This window comes from Protopterus annectens, chromosome 7.part1 (genome assembly GCF_019279795.1).
Source record: "Protopterus annectens isolate FY-2018-M chromosome 7.part1, PAN1.0, whole genome shotgun sequence".
In the NCBI taxonomy this organism is placed as follows: domain Eukaryota; kingdom Metazoa; phylum Chordata; order Ceratodontiformes; family Protopteridae; genus Protopterus; species Protopterus annectens.
In genome coordinates this window covers 539,666,762-539,685,064 of record NC_056740.1, presented here as the reverse complement: position 1 = coordinate 539,685,064, position 18,303 = coordinate 539,666,762, and the positions used below count along the sequence as shown (strand labels likewise).

Sequence of the window (18,303 nt, the reverse complement as noted above, 5' to 3'; positions counted from 1 at the left end):
GAGACGTCGTGGTCTGGGCCCAGGCAAGGGAGGCAATAAGAATGGAAGTCCTTATGAGGTATTTGTTTACCACAAGACAAACAATTATTTACTTTTTGTTCTGACATCGGCTGAGGCAAGAAAAAATGTTCCCCAATGGGGTACTTAGCTTTTAGATGACTTCGGTAACTGAAAAACACAGGAGCTGACCGACCGGCACTTGCGAACTGCTTCTGCTTCGGGCACCGCGTGGCAAGAAAGACTGAAGAAGATGGCGTCGGCTGATGCCTTTATACTCCAGCCGTGCTGACGTCGGGGAGCGGGCGACATCAGCCGACGCCGGATCCAGACTTTGGAATCTGGCCGACCGAAGGGCTGCCTGAGGCAGGACAACCCATATGTCAAGACTGCAGTTGCATTCTTGCAGGACATCTGGCAATTCAATGCCCTAATGGTTAGAGTTGGAGAGGTGTACACTTTTTTACCCCATCTGTCTAAAGCTGGGGAATCCCTGTCCGAAGGGGTGGGATTCTTACCTGTAGTTGCTTTTATACCTTTAGGCACTTGGGAAATGACCTCTGGGTCAGCAGTAGGATTTTTGAAAAGAAATTTGAGAGAGTCAAGGACTCTGTAGTACCTGTCTGGTTTCCTTGGAGCAGGGTGTAAAGTATCAGGAGTCAAACTGGATTCGATAAAGACATCATCCACAACATCCAGAACAGGAGGGATAGCTAAAAGTCTACGTTGTGGCAAATCTAAAAATTCTCTGAATCTCTTTTTGGACTGAGGATAATCCTGGCATCCCCATTGGAAATGCTTTCTTAAAGTATGAAGGGTTTCACCAAAAGAAAAATCCTCTGGAGGGGAAGCAGAGGGATCGGATTCCTCTGCATCTGAATCTTCATAAGCAGATAAAGGCATGTCTTCATATTCAGAAACGTCAGAGTAGTCGGACTCTTGGTCAGTTAAAGCTGCTGGGGACAGGTCTCTTTTTCTCTTAGCAGGGGAAGGCTGGCTTCCCCTAATCAGCATGATCAGGTCTTCTGCCATTTTAAGCATTTGAGATTGTGGCAAGGAAGCATGTGCTTGAGACTGGGTTGTCAGTTTTTTAGGGGTAGCTCATAGCCTTAGAAACTCGGTAGTTTTAGACAAAACTGAAGACGAAAATAAGTCATCTGTTTGTGTCGAGTATCGGTAATGCGAAGAATTGCCTCAGAAGCCGGTGCCTGCACATCGGCTCCAGACCCATCCCAAGTAGAGACATCCGTAGGTTCCATAGTCAAAGAAGAGTCTTGTGGCATACCGCACTCCAAATGGGTCTCAGTAGCAGCCTGCAAATCCATCGAAGCGGGCATCAGGGGCTGCAAAAACGCCTCCTTGAGTACAGGCGAACTGGTGACTAGCTTAACGGAAGTGTCGTCGGTAGTTTTGGACCAGTCTCTGTCTTTATCCTTACGTTTTTTCGGAAGATCGGTAGCTGGATGGCTTACTGAAGCCATTTCGGAATACGGAAATCGAGAGCGAAAGTATTTAGTGACAATAAGGGCCCGACGAATAGTTTGGGCGTTGAACAAAGCAGAAAACCAACAGCGAGGAACATCGTAGTCTGAGCCTAAACACGTGATGCAGTAAGAATGGAAATCTCGGTGTGGTATTTGCTTTCCACAGGCGAGACAATTGTTAACTTTTTCTGACATTGGTTAGAGCAAGAAAAAAGGATCCCCAATGGGGTACTCAGCTTTAGAAGACTTCAGGATGATTCAATTCGTTAACGAAAACTCAGGTAACGGCTGACCAGCACTAGTGCGAACTGCTTCTGCTTCAGGCTCCTTGGCAAGAAAGACTGATGTAATGGCGTCATATGCCTGTTTTTGTACCCCTGACGACCTGACGTCAGACCTGGAGCGACAGCAACTGACGCAGAAATACTAAGTCTCTGGTATTTGGGCCAACTGAGGGCTACCTGTAGGCAGATAACCCAAGTGTGATGACTGCAACAGTGAAACACGAAGAACATCATCAGAGTCTTAGCTTTCTAATCGCTGAATGATGGAAGTTTTCATCATAAACATGACGATGGAGAGTGAAACTGTGTGCATGTGTGTCTCAGAAAGACTAAGTAGTACAGAAGCTGGGTATGACCTTTTAGCCTGACGCATACTACCAAAACATGTTCTAATAAGACAAGTGCTTACTCTCAATCACTGAGAAGACAGACAAACAGCAGAAAAGGAAATCAGACAAGTTACCTATTGCAGCAGGCTCCTGAAAGCAGATAATAATTGATCTCATCTCAAATGAGCTTCTCTTCTGCATCTTTTTTCAGAATTTAATGTTTGGAATAAATTTCCCAAAACCACACGTACGTAAACACAGATCAGCTTTGAAAACATTTGTATTAATACAACCAAAATCTTTTATAAGCAACCGGAGGCACTTTTTTTGCAAATATTTTACTGAAAAAATTAATATTTACAGGATTAAAACAGCTGCTCAGAAACATTTAACATTCATAAAATCAGAAATAGACAATTCAAAGCACATTCTGAAGGGTTTAATTTGACTATTTTAAGTATGTCAGTATTTAAAGCAAGCTAATGTGATTCACTCACAATCTGCATTCCTAAGTCTAAAATGCTAAATACATAGCAAAATAAAACTTAAAACAAAAATGGTTGTGTTCTGCAGCCATTTTCTAATATACATAATAGTTCTTCACTAAGAAGCCTTAAGAGAATTAAGATTTTAATTCTGCTCCATGACCCATGATGTTTTTTGTAGTAATTTCCCAATGGCAAAACCTCAGTTACATTTTTTTTCCATATTTAATATTTTTTCTACATCAAACATTACTTTGGTTTAACTTATAACCCATTTTTTATGGCTGTAGTACTGACAGTATTAAAATTTTTACAGTCTTACGGCTACAGTGCCTTCAGTATTATGTCCTACTTTACATAACCATTAAGTCAGGTCTTCCTGCACAGCTTGCGCACTGACAATCACATAGATAGTACAATGATTACACTTTCACTGAAAGTTTAATTAAGGTAAGCTTGCAGCCTGGAAGGATGACACCTATACAAAGGTGCATAGATTCATACATAAATTCCATAGAACTTAAGGTATTCTGTTCACATGCTTTGGACAGACAGGAATGTGATAGCTAATCCAATGCACATTTCATTAAATCCAACCCTTAGACAGACTACAGCAGTACTGCTGTAAGCATGCTCCACATAAGCATAAAACAGAAGTTTAGAGAACAGTCTAATTGGAACTGTGCACGAAGATGCCTGTCACCTTTGGACATTTAAGAATACTTGCCACCCCCAAAAAACAGTTTGCTCTTCCCAACTGAAAAAACAGAGACTGTCACTTTTAACAACTTTAATCCAGGAGAGCAAGGGACATTATGTGAGTTTTCTTGTGGTCTATAGTATTGTGGCAAAACAAGAAAAATGTTCAAGAAAGTGTTTTGCCCCACTGTTTTCCAGTAAAGGCCCCCACTCAGGAAAGAAAGCAGACTGGTGATACTCTGTGCTCCAACTGCAAAAATGTGATGTTAACTTTCACTGGGATTTGAAAGAAAACATCTGGATGTTAGCTTTACTTTACACAACCACCATGGTCTTTCTTACTAAAATATCTGGAGATTCTTCATCTTTAAAAAAAATATTATAAAGCAAAGTCTTTTACACAGTTTAAAACATTTTTAATCTGGCAGTAACTGTCCTCTGCACAAGTTTATGTATGATTAACATTTTATTTACTAGTGCTAAGGCCTCCCAGCAACATCAATGAGCATATCCAGCAAGAATGGTTCAAGGCTTTCTACTCAGTGTGTTCTACATTTAAAAGTGTATATGATGTACAAAATACAAAGCTGGTTAATTTTCAGTTCCTTCCTGCTCACTGTCTTCTGTCTTGTCTTTTGCTACCTCTGCTTGACTAGGACTGCAAGCCAAACTGGCATCATCCAGTTGATCAGAAGTTAGTTCAGGTTGCTTAGATGGTACTGAGCTACCTTTCTGAAGGATCTCAGTCGTCTCATGTTCTAACACCTCAGATGGTGTCAAAGGTTCCAAATGAACACTGCCCTGGTCACTAACATCAGAACTGAGAGATTCCGGCTCATCTGTTTTTCTTAAAAACTGCTCAAAAGTAACATCTTCTTCTGCTGCAGTACAGTCCTCACCTTTGTCATTATCAGCCTCAGCAGCTAAGACAGGTTCACTGGAACATGTCTCTTCCACTGCTTCATCTTTTATCACAGTGTCATCGGTACTTTGGCAGTCATTTTTTACATCACAAACAGTGACAGTTTTGTCAACTTCTACAATCTGAACATCATCAGCATCAAGCTTCTTGTCATCATCACCACCACCACCACCACCATCATCATCCTCACCACCACCCTCATCACCAATGTCACAGGTGGCAGCAGCATTTTCATTATCAGCAGCATCCAGATTTTCAGTCAGTGAGGTTGGAGAGCACATTTGTTCGGATGTTAAAGTTAACAGTTCTTCTTTGGAGTCGTTTTCTACCCCAACAGTTGACTCGCAGTCTTTTTCTTCTTTAATGGCATTTTCTTCAACAGGCATATTTTCAGTCCTTTCTTCACTTTCTTGAATACAGTCTTCTTTTTTGCTAAAAAAAATGAAATAAATTACATGACTATTTTATAGTTTTACTGACTTCAGTAAACTCTTGACAATAATTACATTTTGTAACAAACACATAAAAGTAACTAATATACACTGCATTTAATATAGATGATTCAGAAGTGCCATCTCATTTACTTGTTTATGATGGTTTTAGATATGCAGTCCTCTTAAAAAAGACTTTACAATTAGACTAGTGTCTCTGTTAACTAAAAAGGTGATACACAATTTGAAAAAAAATGTTACATTATCTAAAGTCTTGTACAGTACAACAAAAGGAGGAAATAATGAAAAGTTGGATGGTGCAGTGGTAGCGTTGTCACCTCACAGCAAGAGGTTCTCTGGTTTGATTCTCAGTTGGAGTGCCTTCTGTGCGGAGTCTGCATGTCCTCCCTGTGTTTGTGTGGGTTTCCTCCAGATGCTCTGGTTTCCTACCACATCACAAAGACGTGTGTCTGGAGCGTTTCTCTCTTACCAGCACTCCTGTATAAGTGATGTCCTCGCTTGCAGCTACTATATTGATTTTATCCAGCCCTACTCACAAGTACAGGTACTCTCCTCAGATAGTACCCACTCTACTATCCCTGACCTCTCTTCCACAGATTCTGACAACCATGGATGGACAATTTCCTATGGTTTCCCCAGCTAGTCTGGTTGTTATGGGCATCCTGAGACAGTGTAGCAACTGCCTTATGTACACAGACAAAACTCTACTACTACCACTTAGGAACACAATATGTGACAGATGCAGTTACATTAAGAGCCTAGAATCCTTGCTGTCTCAGTCATAAGCCAGTACATCTGACACTAAGAAAGTTGTCTACGCAAACATGACAAACACGACACCTCTAACACCACCCACACCTGTACAACACACTCCTGCATATACGAAGGTTCTCAACAAAAACATACCTAAACAAAAGAGACCTCCGAAGAAAAAATACACACGCACATCACAACCCACAGCACCAAAAACCACATATTAGTACACATGTCTGTGTGTCAGCCTCTAAGGCCCAGCCACAAACCCAACATACTAATCACAGGAGACTCCATTGTGACAGATACAGATGTGCCCCTCACAAGGCTAAACAAGGAGAAAGTCATAGCAGGTTACTTGCCAGGTGCTAGAATCCACCATATCATGCACACACTCAAGTTTCTTAACAGCAGGTACTGTTATGATTCTGTCATAGTCCATGTTGGTGTGAATGACTTGAGACATAACTCTCTGGACTATATGAAGAGAGACATGACGGAGCTCGCGGAATATGTGCCCCAGGCAGGTATGTCCCTAGCCTTGAGCAGCATCCTACCGTCACCTAGAATGATGCCTCAATACAAACAGAAAATGACTTGACTAACAACTGGCTTAGTTTCTAGAGTCATTCCAAGGGGATCCTGTACCTGACAGCTTGGGAGGACATGACTGACAGACGACGATGCTTTGCCAGAGATTGCCTTCATCTGTCTCCCCTGGGCTTTAGGCTTCTGGCAAAGGCTCTTGCCTCCCCAATAGTGCCTTTTTTAGCCAAACCCATGAGCACAAATTTACCAACATGAAAAATGCTTCTAAACAAAATTTGAAGGTCATGCTGCTAAATGCTAGAAGTCTTAGCATGAAACTGCACTCATTGCAAGCATTCTTCACCCTGGAGGATGCTGACATTTGTGCAGTCACTGAAACCTGTTTTAAAGCTGTGGAGAGCACCCCAGCCTTACCAGGTTATTCATCCTACCATACTTTCAGACCCCAAACAGAGGGCTACAAAGCCAAAGGAGATGAAGTTTCAATATTTATCAAAGACATACCTGGTCAAATGGTATGATGCACAGGAGACACTCTAAGTGCAGTTAACTGCTGACAAAACACCTATTCAAATCATAGCTAGCTACAGACCCCCAAACCATGACTTAGGGCACCCACTCCACCGATATGGACTTACTTGAATCCATCAAGATTCAACCCTCGACCCTGATTCTTGGTGACTAAAGTACAGTGGTGTACACTTACCATAACTGTAGATGTTCGAGTGTATTCACTGTTGCAGTCATTACATTTGGGTAATCTGCTGGCAGGTTGCCCTCAGTCAGCCTGAATAGCAAAGTCTTGGGTCCTGCATCGGTTGCTGTCTCTTCTTCCATGACGTCAGGTCGTCAGGGGTATAAAACATGCAGCAGACGTCATTTTAATCAGTTTTTCTTGCCCCAGATGTCAGGTGCCCCCTAAATGGGGAGCAAAATATATATATATATAATATATATATATATATATATATATATATATATATATATAAATATGCATGTAATTTAGAACACAAAAAATATACCTCCAACTAAAAGCAAATACACCAAAAAGGCTTTTGAGCATAGTAAAGAAAGAAGAGGTATAATAAGAGACAAATAAGGGGCTGGTGAGTTGGTAACCAGGACGGCAACAGTGAATACACTCAAACATCTACATTTATGTTAAGTGTACACAACTGTACTATATTCTTCGTGTTTCACTGTGGCAGTCATTACATTTGGGTAGAATCCCAAAGCTATGGTTGGGAGGATGAAATTATACAGCATGAGGAGCAGCAGCTATAAGGCCCCTGCAAGACAGCAGTGGCACAGCCTGCTCTGGATTTAGAGAAGAGAGGTAAATGGTAATGTTTGGTGAACGTATGAACTGAGCTCCAAGTAGCAGCTTCTAGAATGTCTCTGGTAGGAACTCCTCTGAGAAAGGCTGCAGAAGTAGATGCAGCCCTGGTGGAATGGGATCTGATCCCCTTGGGGAAAGGTTTACCATGGTGCATGTAGCAGAAACAAATACAATGGCTTATCCATTTTGAAATAGTCTGCTTTGAAATAGCCTTTCCCTCTGCTCCTGCAGCAAATGCCACCAGTAACTGCTCAGATTTTCTTAAAAGATTTTGTCCTATTTAAGTAGAATCTTAGTTATCTGTGTACATCCAATGAATGCAGAATCCGCTCCCCCTTGTTCTGTGGATTTGAGAAAAAAGTTGGCAGATGAATGGTCTGATTAAGAGCCACACTGGATACCACCTTAGGCATAAAGGATGGGTTGGTCCTGAGGGCCACCCTCTCCGGAGAAAAGATAATGAAAGGCTCCACTGCTATGAGGGCCTGTAGTTCTGAAATCCTTCTAGCTGAAGTGACTGCTAAAAGAAAAGCTGTCTTCCAAGAGAGAAATTTTATGTCTGTAGTCGCAGCTGGTTCAAAAGGAGTCGGGGTGAGTTTTTCCAGCACAAAATTGAGGTCCCTGCAGGAGCTGGTGCTCTCCTGGGAGGTCTCAAATTTTTGGCCCCTCTGAGGTACTGCTTTAGCAGGGGATGAGAAAAGACAGGGGGCTCTGTGCTGTAATAAGCCGAAATGGCAGAGGCATTTTTATAGAAGAAAAAGATAGGCCCTTATGAAGCATCTCAGTTAAATATTGCAGAATCTGAGGAATATTGGGCATTGCTGTGTTTATTCCTTGTGCTTGGTTCCAGGCACAGAATCTTTTCCATTTATCAGCATAAGATTTTCTAGTACTAGGCCTTCTAGCCTCTGAAATGACATCCATCACAGGTTTACTGAGAGATGTGACTGGTGAAATTAGTTGATTAGCCATGCTGCAAGATTCAGAGTTTGGAGCGGAGTGTGCAGAATTTGATAGTTTTGCTGAGACAGTAGATAAGGTGTCTGAGGCAGGTACCATGGAGGAAGGTGCGACATATTGCGTAGGAGCAGGTACCAGTGTTGGCGAGGCCAGTCTGGAGCTATCAGAATCATTTTAGTTTTTTCCTGTCTGACTTATAACCTTGGAGAGCAGAGGCAGAGGGGGAAAGGCATAGACCGATAGGTTTTTCCAGCTGAAGGATAGAGCATCCACTTTCCAAGCTTTTTTGTGATGAATTCTTGTGCAGAATTTGTCCAACTGATAGTTTTGGGGAGCGCCAAAAAGATCTATGTCTGGGCTCCCCCATTTTCTTGTCAACATGCGGAAGATTTGGGGATCCAGTTTCCATTCGTGTGGGTCCATAAGATTTCTGCTTAGTTCGTCTGCCATAGTATTTTGCTTTCCTGGCAGGAATTGAGCTTGCAGATGTATTTGAAAAGTCAAGGCTGTGTTCCACACGGCCATGGCTAGTCTGCAAAGGGGTAGGAGTGGCTACCCCCCTGCTTATGTACCACATAACTGTGGTGTTGTCTGTCTTTATCAGTAGTTGTCCTGGATGAAGAAAGTCCTTGAAGACTGTCAGAGCATTCTGTACAGCTAGCATTTCTTTCTGGTTGATATGTAGGTGCATTTCATTTGGGCTCCATTCGTCCTGAATGCATCTCCCTGCCAGATGGGCCCCCAAGCATAATCTGATGCCTCTGTAGTCAGGGTTTGGGTGGCAGTCCCTTGTTTTGGTGACAGGCCTCTGCCCACCATAGGAACTGCTGTTGCAGGAAAGGAATGATAGGGATCATTGTTTCCAGGCTGTGACAATGTTGACTCCATAAGTTTTTTAGGTAACATTGAAGTTTCTTCATATGCAGTCTTGCATATGGAATTAGTAGAATGCAGGAAGCCATGAACCCCAATGTCTGCAGAATTTGTCTTGCAGATAGCTGGGTTTTTGTGGCCACTTGTTTGAAGTATGTCATCAATTGAATTTGTTTGTCTGGCGTGAGGTAAGCCATCTGGGCAGTTGTACTCAAGCTTGCACCCAGGAATGTAATTATTTGAGAGGGTACCAGTTGTGATTTCTTTTTGTTTATGGTGTACCCTAGGCATGTTAGAAGCCTTTTTACAAACACCAGATGCTGTAGAAGAGTGTCCTTGTTTTCTGCCTGAATTAGACAATTGTCCAGATAAGGATAAATTTGAATGTTTCTTTGTCTGCAAAATGCAATTACTGGTGCCAGGCACTTTGTGAAGACCCTGGGTGCAGTAGATAAGCCAAAGGGCAGTGTAGAGAAAGTACAGTTGTGTACCTACCATAAATGAAGATGTTCGAGTGAATTCACTGTTGCAGTCATTACACTTGGGTTATCCTGCTGGCAGGCTACCTGCAGTCGGCCTGAATTCCAAAGTCTTGGTCTGGCGTCGGTTGCTGTCGCCTCTTCCCTGACATCAGTGTGCCAGGGGTATAAAAGATGCAGCAGACGCCATTTTCTTCAGTTTTTCTTGCCCCGGATATCAGGTGCCCTCAAAAGGGTAGGCTAAAAAACACTGCTTATAAAAGCATGCACTAAAATAAATACCTTCATCTACAAGCAAATACACCACATAGGTTGTATAGGCTAGAGAAATACAGATAAGTCCCAGCAAAGAAAGGGGGATGGTGGGTGGGTAACCTGGACTGTAACAGTGAATACACTCGAACATCTACATTTATGGTAGGTACACAACTGTACTATGTTCATTGTGTTTCACTGTTGCAGTTATTACACTTGGGTTGAATCCCAAAGCAGAGATTGGGCGGCTGGGTCTAAATAGAATTAGGAGTGGCTATAAGGCCCTGCAAAACTGCAGTGGCAAAGCTTGCTCTGGATTTAGAGTAAAGAGGCAAGTGGTAGTGCTTAGTAAAAGTGTGCACTGAAGTCCAAGTTGCAGCCTCCAAAATATCCTTGGTTGGTACTCCTCTGAGGTAGGCTGCCGAGGTGGCTGCTGCCCTGGTAGAATGTGGTCTAATGCCCTTAGGCAATGATTTGCCATGTTGTGAATAGCAGAAACTAATGCAGTGTCCTATCCATTTTGAAATGGTCTGCTTTGAGATAGCCTTTCCTTGTGATCCTGCAGCATATGCCACTAAAAGTTGCTCAGTCTTTCTGAAAGCTTTAGTTTTGTCCAAGTAGAAGCGTAGCTGTCTGTGTATGTCCAAAGAATGTAGAAGTCTCTCCCCTTTATTCTGCGGGTTTGGGTAAAAAGTAGGCAAATGAATGGTTTGGTTAAGAGCCACACTGGACACTACCTTAGGCATAAATGTTTGGTTTGTCCTTAGAGAAACCCTGTCCGGATGGAAGATAATAAAAAAGTTCCATAGCCATTAATGCCTGTAACTCTAAGACTCTTCTAGCTGAAGTTATTGCTAGGAGCAGAGCTGTTTTCCATGATAAGAATTTTATCTCAGCTGCATTGGCTGGCTCAAAAGGAGGCAGTGTGTTTTTCCAAGACAAAATTGAGGTCCCATGCAGGTATTGGGGCTCTCATTGGATGTTTTTGGCCCCTCTGAGGAACTGCCTAAGCAAAGGATGTGAAAAAATAGGTGGGTCTGTATTGTAATGAGCTGAAATGGCAGAAGCATGGATCTTAATTGATGAGAAGGATAGGCCTTTGTCCAGCATCTCAGTTAGATATTGTAAAATCTGAGGAATATTTGGAACAAGCGTGTCAATTCCTTGTGCCTGGTTCTAAGCACAGAATCTCTTCCATTTTTCTGTATAAGATTTTCTGGTGCTGGGCCTCCTGGCCTCCAAAATAACATCCATAACCGCTTTAGAGAGAGGTGTATTCTGAATGGTTACAGTATCCGCCATGCAGCTAGATTTAGAGTTCTGAGTTGGCTGTGCAGGATCTGATTGTTTGTTGGGTCAGTACATGAGGAATTTGAGGCAATGTCCAGGCTGGGTTTTGGGACAAGCTCCTTAGGATTGGGTACCAGTGTTGGCGTGGCCAATCCGGGGCAATCAGAATCATTTGTGGCTTCTCTTGTCTGACCTTTAGGTTCATAGGTTCATAGGTTCATACTAGGCTATCTGCCCAAGGGCATTTATAAGCCTAGCCCATAGTTATTTGGATTTCGCCACCCCTTTAGTTTGAATAAAACTATGCCTATTATTTTGCTGTGCCTCTGTCAAGCAGTGACACTGAAGTAATCCCTTGGGTATATCTGTGATCCCCCATCCATTGGTCAAGATTCCTCTTGAACAAGGCCAGCGAGGTGCTCTGCCTCACATGTACCGGGATTTTGTTCCACAGCATAGGGAGTCTCTGGGTGATGAATCTGTCCCTCCAGCACGTTCTATTAATAACCGTGTCAAGGTTTAAGTCTCCCGCCCTTGTGGTTCTGAGGGATATAGATTTTTTGAGGTGAAGCATATTCATCAAATCAGGGTTTGACATGGCCTTATATGTCAGGCACAGGTCACCTCTGAGCAAGCGGTATGAGACTGAATAGAGCTGGAGTTCTTTCAGTCGGGCAGCATAAGACATATTTTTGAGACCCTTTATCCTTTTGGTGAGGAACTTTTGGGGCCTTTCCAGCTGCTGCAGGTGTCGGGTCAGATACATTCCGAATGGGGCATTGTACTCAATCATAGGTCTAATGAGTGATGAGTACAGGGGACGATGACCTCCCTTGATCTAGATGTGAATCCCTTCATGATCAGGTGGGCAATGTAGAAGGTTTTCCTAACTACTTTAGCAACATGAGTGTCAAGCGAAGGCTACTGTCAACCTGGGTCCCCAGATCCCTGATGACTTCTTCTGTGCTCAGTGGATTGCCACCTATATGGTAGCTAGGGTAACCTTGTTTTTCCCGAAGGGTATGACTATGCATTTCTTGGCATTTAACTTTAGGCCATGGCTCTGGCACCAGTTATCCGTTTCTGTGAGGCCCTTCTGAAGGACATCTGTGTCAGATGTGTTTTCGACTATGGCGCCCAGTTTGCAGTCATCTGCAAACTTTGTCAGCCATAACCCTCCTGTGTTTGCTTGTGCTTCAGAAAAGTAGATGCCGAACAAGAGTAGACCCAGGACTGAGCCCTGTGGGACACCACTTGTGACAGGCTTTGAGTCTGACATGGCTCCAGCAACTCTGACCCTGTGGGTTCTGTCACTTAGCCAGTTTGCAACCCATCTTGTGATGTATGGGTTTACATTCAAGCTGAGGAGTTTTTCGATGATACCTGAGTGGGGTATTGTGTCGAAGGCCTTTGCCAGGTCAAGGTAGGCTGTATGGACTGCCTTTCCCTCATCAATGGCCTTGGTGACGGTCTCGAAAAAGTCAACCAAGTTTAAAAGGCATGATCTGCCTTTGACAAAGCCAAACTGGGTTGGATCCAAAGTCCATTATGATCCTCTCCATGGCTTTGCAGATAAGGCTTGTCAAGCTAATGGGACGGTAATTTCCAGGGTCGGTGGAGGCACCGCCCTTGTGAAGTGGGACCACAGTCGCCGTTCGCCACTCCTTGGGTACGTATCCTGAGGTGAGGCTAAGATTAAACAGCTGTCCTAACTGCGGGTTTAATTCCTCATTGAGTTCATGGAGCACACAGCCGGGGACACCGTCCGGTCCCATGGATGCTGTGTTTTTTGCTTTGGAGAGAGCAGTTCTCACCTGGGCGTTGGAGATGTTTGGGGGGCTACAATCCTCTGGTATAGATATCTCTCCTTTTGGGGGGGGAGAAGTTTGCACTGAACCTGTCAGCCAGTATGTTGGTAATGTGTGTAGGTTCAGTAATCTTCACATCATTTTGAACTAATTCTGAGCATATCTGGGAGTTTCCTCCTAGGTTTCTAACATAGCTAAAGAAGGCCTTATGATTGTCTTTTGAGTCCTTGGCGATTTTTCTCTCAAAATTTGCCTTGGATGATTTTATGAGAGCTCTTAGTTTTTTACTTATAATGATCAAAGGTGTCTTACCTTTCAAGGATTTTGCTCTATCTTGTAGTAGCTTCCTCCTTTTGTTGTAGAGCTTGTTTATGGCTGGGGTCCACCAGACTGGACGCTTGCCTTTGGTACAAAGAGTCTTAGTTTTGTTTGGGATTGCCTGATCCATGCAGTCCTGTAGGTGCTGGTAGAAGGCATTTGTAAGTGATTCAGCTTGAGTAATTTTTACCACTTGCTCAGGGGCCTTAAAGGAGACCACACTAGTTTTTAGAAGTATGAAGTCGGCTTCTGAGAAGTTTTTCACTGTGGTCTTTTTTATTTCAGGTGGGGGCGGGATGAGGACCTCCAGCGAGATTAGTTTATGATCTGATCTCACCAGTGAGGGGTATACTTCCGGTGTTGAACATTGTGATCCCATGTTCGTGATGATGAGATCAAGTATGTTTTCTCCTCTTGTAGGGATGGTGACTAGTTGTTCCATGGCATTTGAGTTTATGAACTCCAGGAACCTTTGGGCTAGAGTGTTTGGGCTTGAGTAGTGTTCCCAGTCTATATTAGGGTAGTTGAAGTCACCTAGTATGATGGTGTTTGGAGATATATTTATCCCCTCCATTGTTTTCAGGAAGGCCATGTGAGGTTCCTGAGTTTGAGAGGGTGGTCTGTAACATGCTACAAATTGCAGAGCAGTCTTGCCTATGGTTAATTGCACCTGGATGGTCTCCGATGCATCGTGCGTTGCCACCAACCTTGAGGTGTGGGTGTCCTTTATGAATATGGACACCCCCTCCTTTCTTGGTGTTGTCCGGATTTTGGGGCGGAACACATGATATGAGGTGAAAACTGCTAGTGCTGGAGTGCTCTCAGGACTCTTGAACCAGGTGTCTGTCACAGCACAGACGCCGATGTACCCCATTTTGAGAAGGGCCCCGAGTCGTGCATCTTGAGATTGAGACTTCTGGCATTGAGCAGCATTACCCTTAGTTTTTTACTTTTTGTGTTCTAGGGTGGTAGGTTTAGAATTTTAGCCTTGCCTAAAAAGGCACTATGGGGTGGCAAGAGCCTTTGCCAATATCCGAAGCCTAGGGTGACAGGTGCAAGCCGTCCCTGCGAAGCAGCGTGGCTTGTCCAGCATGTCATCCCAGGCAGACAGACATTGGATCCCCTTTGAATGACACCAGAATTTAAGCCAATTATTAAAGCTGATCATCTTATCACTGTATTGTGGCATTATTCTAGGTGAAGGTAGGATACTGCTCAAGGTCAGGGTCATACCTGCCTGGGCTACATAATCAGAGAGCTCCTCAATGTCTCTTTTCATGTAGTCCAAGGAGGTACGTCTCAGGTCGTTGACACCAGCGTGGACAATGACTGAGTCGTACTTGTACCTGCTGTTGAGAGACCTGAGTGCTTGTGTTATGTGGCGGATTCTAGCGCCCGACAGGCAGCTTACTGTGACCTTCTCCTTACTCAGTCTGGTGAGCGGGACGTCAGTGTGTCTGACTATGGAGTCACCTATGACAAGTATGTTTGGTGTTGTATTTGGCCTTAAGGGCAGTGACTGCTTTGCACACTGATTTTGTTGTTTATGTGTTGTTTGTGTGGTGTACCTTGGGGAGTACCTTAGGAGTACCTTGGGGAGGAGAGGCAGTGGAGGAAAGGCATATATTGTAAGGTTGTTCCATCTGAATGATAAAGCATCCACTTTCCATGCTTGTTTGTGATAAGTCCTTGTGCAGAATATCTCTGAAGTTGGCAGTTGTGAGGGGAGGCAAAAAGATCTATGTCTGGGCATCCCCATTTTCTTGTTATCAAGCTGAAGATTTGTGGGTCTAGTTTCCACTCATGAGGGTCCATGAGGTTTCTGCTTAGTGCCAGAGCATTTGTTTTTCCTGGCAGGAATTGTGCTTGCAGGTGTACTTGGTAGGTCAATGCTGTGTTCCACAAAATCATGGCTTGTCTGCCGAGGGGGTAGGAATGTGTGCCCCCCTGCTTGTTTATGTACCACATGACTGTGGTTGTTGTCCATCTTTATCAGCAGCTGTCCTGGATGAAGTAGGTCCTTGAAGGCTGTCAGGGCATTTTGTACAGCTAGCATCTCTTTTTGATTGATGTGTAGATGCCTTTGGCTTGGGGGCCATGTGCCCTGAATACAATTTCCTGCCATGTGGGCCCCCCAGGCATAATCTGATGCATCTGTTGTTAGTGTTTGCCTGGCTGTGGGTAAAGTGAATGGCTGTCCCTTGTGGTGACAGGCCTGTGCCCACCATCGAAACTCCTGTTGCAGGCAGGGAATGAGTGAAATGAATGATTCCAGGCTGTGGCAATGTTGAGTCAAAACACTTTTTAGGTACCATTGTAGTTTCCTCATATGCAATTTTGCATATGGAATTAGCAGAATGCAGGAGGCCATGTAGCCCAGAGCCTGCAGACATTTTCTTGCAGATAACTGGGTCTTTGTTGCCATGCTTTCGAAATAAGAAGTCAGTTGCCTTTGTCTGGCATGAGATAAGCCATCTGGGCAGTTGTATTTAAGCTTGCACCCAGGAATATTCTCTCTTGAGAGGGTACTAGTTTTGATTTCTTTTCGTTTACTGTGTACCCTAGGCAAATTAGTAATCTTTTTACAAACGCCAGATGCTTTAGTAGAATGTCTTTGGTCTCTGCTTGAATAAGGTAGTCATCCAAGTAGGGATACATTTGAATTCCTCTTTGTCTGCAAAATGCAATTACTGGTGCCAGGCATTTTGTGAAGACCCTGGGCGCAGTAGATAAGCCAAAGGGCAGTGCATAGAATTGGTAGTGCATTGAGCCAGCTATGAATCTGAGGTATCTTCTGCAAGATTGTCTGATTGGGACATGCAGGTATGCCTCTTTGAGGTCCAAAGTTACAAGCCAAGCCTTCTTGCCCAGCATGGGCAGTAGTTGCTGCAGAGTCAACATTTTGAATTTCGGAACGTCCAGAAAAGTATTTAGAATAGACAGGTCCAGAATTGGTCTCCATGCTTTGTCCTTTCTTGGTACTAAGAAAAGTCTTGAGTAAAATCCTTGTCCTTGCTCTTGTTGTGGCACTGGCTGAATAGCCCTCATGTCCATGAGAGATGAAACTTGTTTTTTTGCCTCTGCCCATTGATTGGGTGGCAGGTCTGGCATACCTTTTGCCTTTGGAAGGGTGTGAAAGTGGAACCTATAGCCCTGAGAGACTATATTTAAGACCCATTTGCCCTGGGTGACCATGTGCCAATTTTGTGAAAAAAGTGCTAGCTTCCCCCTAAGGGTGCTGCCAAAAGATAAATGGTTGGCACTGGCAGAGGGAAGTCATTGGGACTGTTTCCTACATGGCTGTGATTTGTCTTCTCCACTTTTGGAGGTAGAAGCACCCCCATTGTTTGGGCCTGTATGAGCCCTAGGGCTGTTTTCTGCCTCTAGGACATCTGTATCTGCCTCTTTGTGGCCTGTCTGACATGGGAAAGGACCAATTCTTAGAAGGCCAGTTCCTGCTAAATCTGGGTGGCTGTACCTGTAAGAAATCCTTCACTGTCTGCACAGATTTAGCTTTATCCTCCATTATCATCAACACCTCTTCTGCCTTAACACCAAACAAAGTACCATGCTGTAATGGAGCATCCAATAATTTTGCTTTAACATGATCAGGCAGAGTCTGTTCCTTTAACCAAACATGCCTTCTAATGACAGAACCTGTTACAGTGGCCCTGCAAGAGGCATCCAGTGAATCATAACCACATTGCAAAGTATGTTTTCGGACTTGTTCAGCTGCATGCAATAAATCCTGCAATTCCTTGTTCTCAGAACATTCAGAATTTGTCAACATTTTCTGTTTTAACAGAGACATTAAGTATTGCTGATATTTAAGCATACGAAACTGACAATTTAAAGCCCTTACAGCCAAGGTAGCATAAGTGTAAAATTTTTCCCCATCTGTCCAGTGCCCTAGAATCTCTATCTGAGGGGACAGGGTTTTTTGCAGTAGCAGCCTTGACCCCTTTGGGACCCTGAGAAATAGTTTCTGAGTCAGCAGCAGGGTTTTTATATAGAAATTTATGAGAATCTGGAACCCTGTAGTATCTGGCTTAACAGGTGCAGGATGCAAAGAGTCGGGAGACAGGCCAGACTCTGAAAATATATCATCTATAATGTCTAGAACAGAAGGAATAGCAAGAGGTCTGTGCTGAGGCAGTAAAAGAAAGTCTCTGAGCCTTTTCTTAGAATCTGAATAATCTTGGCTCTCCCACTGGAAATGCTCCCTCATGGTATGCAGGGTTTCCCTAAATGAGTAATCCTCAGGAGTAGAAGCTGAAGGAATAGATTCTTCAGCATCAGAATCCTCATAGGGAGGAATAGAGTATCCCTGTTCTGAAGAGGAGTCAGAGGAAATGGAAACCTGATCAGAGGAATCATATTCAGGGTATTGCCTAGGCCTCTTATTGAGGATGGGGGGTCGGAACCTCTGATCAAAATAATTAAATCTTCGGCCATTTTGAGCATCTGTTTCTTAGGCATGGAAGTCTGTCCTAGAGAATGCTGTACTTGTTTCCTTGTCTTTAAAACTGTTTTAGTCTTTGATGCTGAAGTTGGCTTGATATAAAGCTGTGCAGGTCTGAAAACACCCTCAGAAGCAGATGCCTGCTCAGCGTCTCCGGACCCATCTGAGGGATTAGTTTCCGAAGGCCCAATACCTTGAGTATCCAGAGACCTAGCTGTCTCCACGTGGGAGTCGGAGGCGGCCTGTGGCTCTGAGGTAGCGGGTGTCAGGGGCTGCGAAAGCGCCTCACTGAGAATCAACGAACCTGCGACTGGCCTAGAAAAGGCTTCGTCGTCGGTTTTGGACCTCGGATGCCTGTCCTTTTCTTTTTCCTTGCACTTTTTATGAACTCCAGTCGTCGGCTGTTCTGACGGCTTTATGTAGTTAAACCTTCGGCCAAAGTAATGAAAAGCAAAATCGTACCGACGCTTAATAGTGCGTTGGTTAAATCTAGCACAAAACCAACAACTAGCAACGTTGTGGTCAGGGCCTAGGCAAGGAATACAGTAAGAATGAAAATCTTTAT

The 18,303-nt window shown here is 43.8% G+C and overlaps 1 protein-coding gene across 5 annotated transcripts in view; it reads right to left on the bottom strand.

Annotated features, from left to right (window-relative positions):
• Positions 1–2,518: 2,518 nt before the first annotated feature.
• Positions 2,519–18,303, bottom strand: part of ZNF280D (zinc finger protein 280D) — a 3,097,091-nt gene continuing 3,081,306 nt past the window's right edge. For all 5 annotated transcript variants that reach the window (XM_044078966.1, XM_044078968.1, XM_044078970.1 and 2 more), the window contains one exon: positions 2,519–4,632. In XM_044078966.1, the coding sequence (XP_043934901.1) occupies positions 3,870–4,632 (763 nt within the window). In that variant the 3' untranslated portion in view covers positions 2,519–3,869. The remainder of the gene's footprint in view (positions 4,633–18,303) is intronic.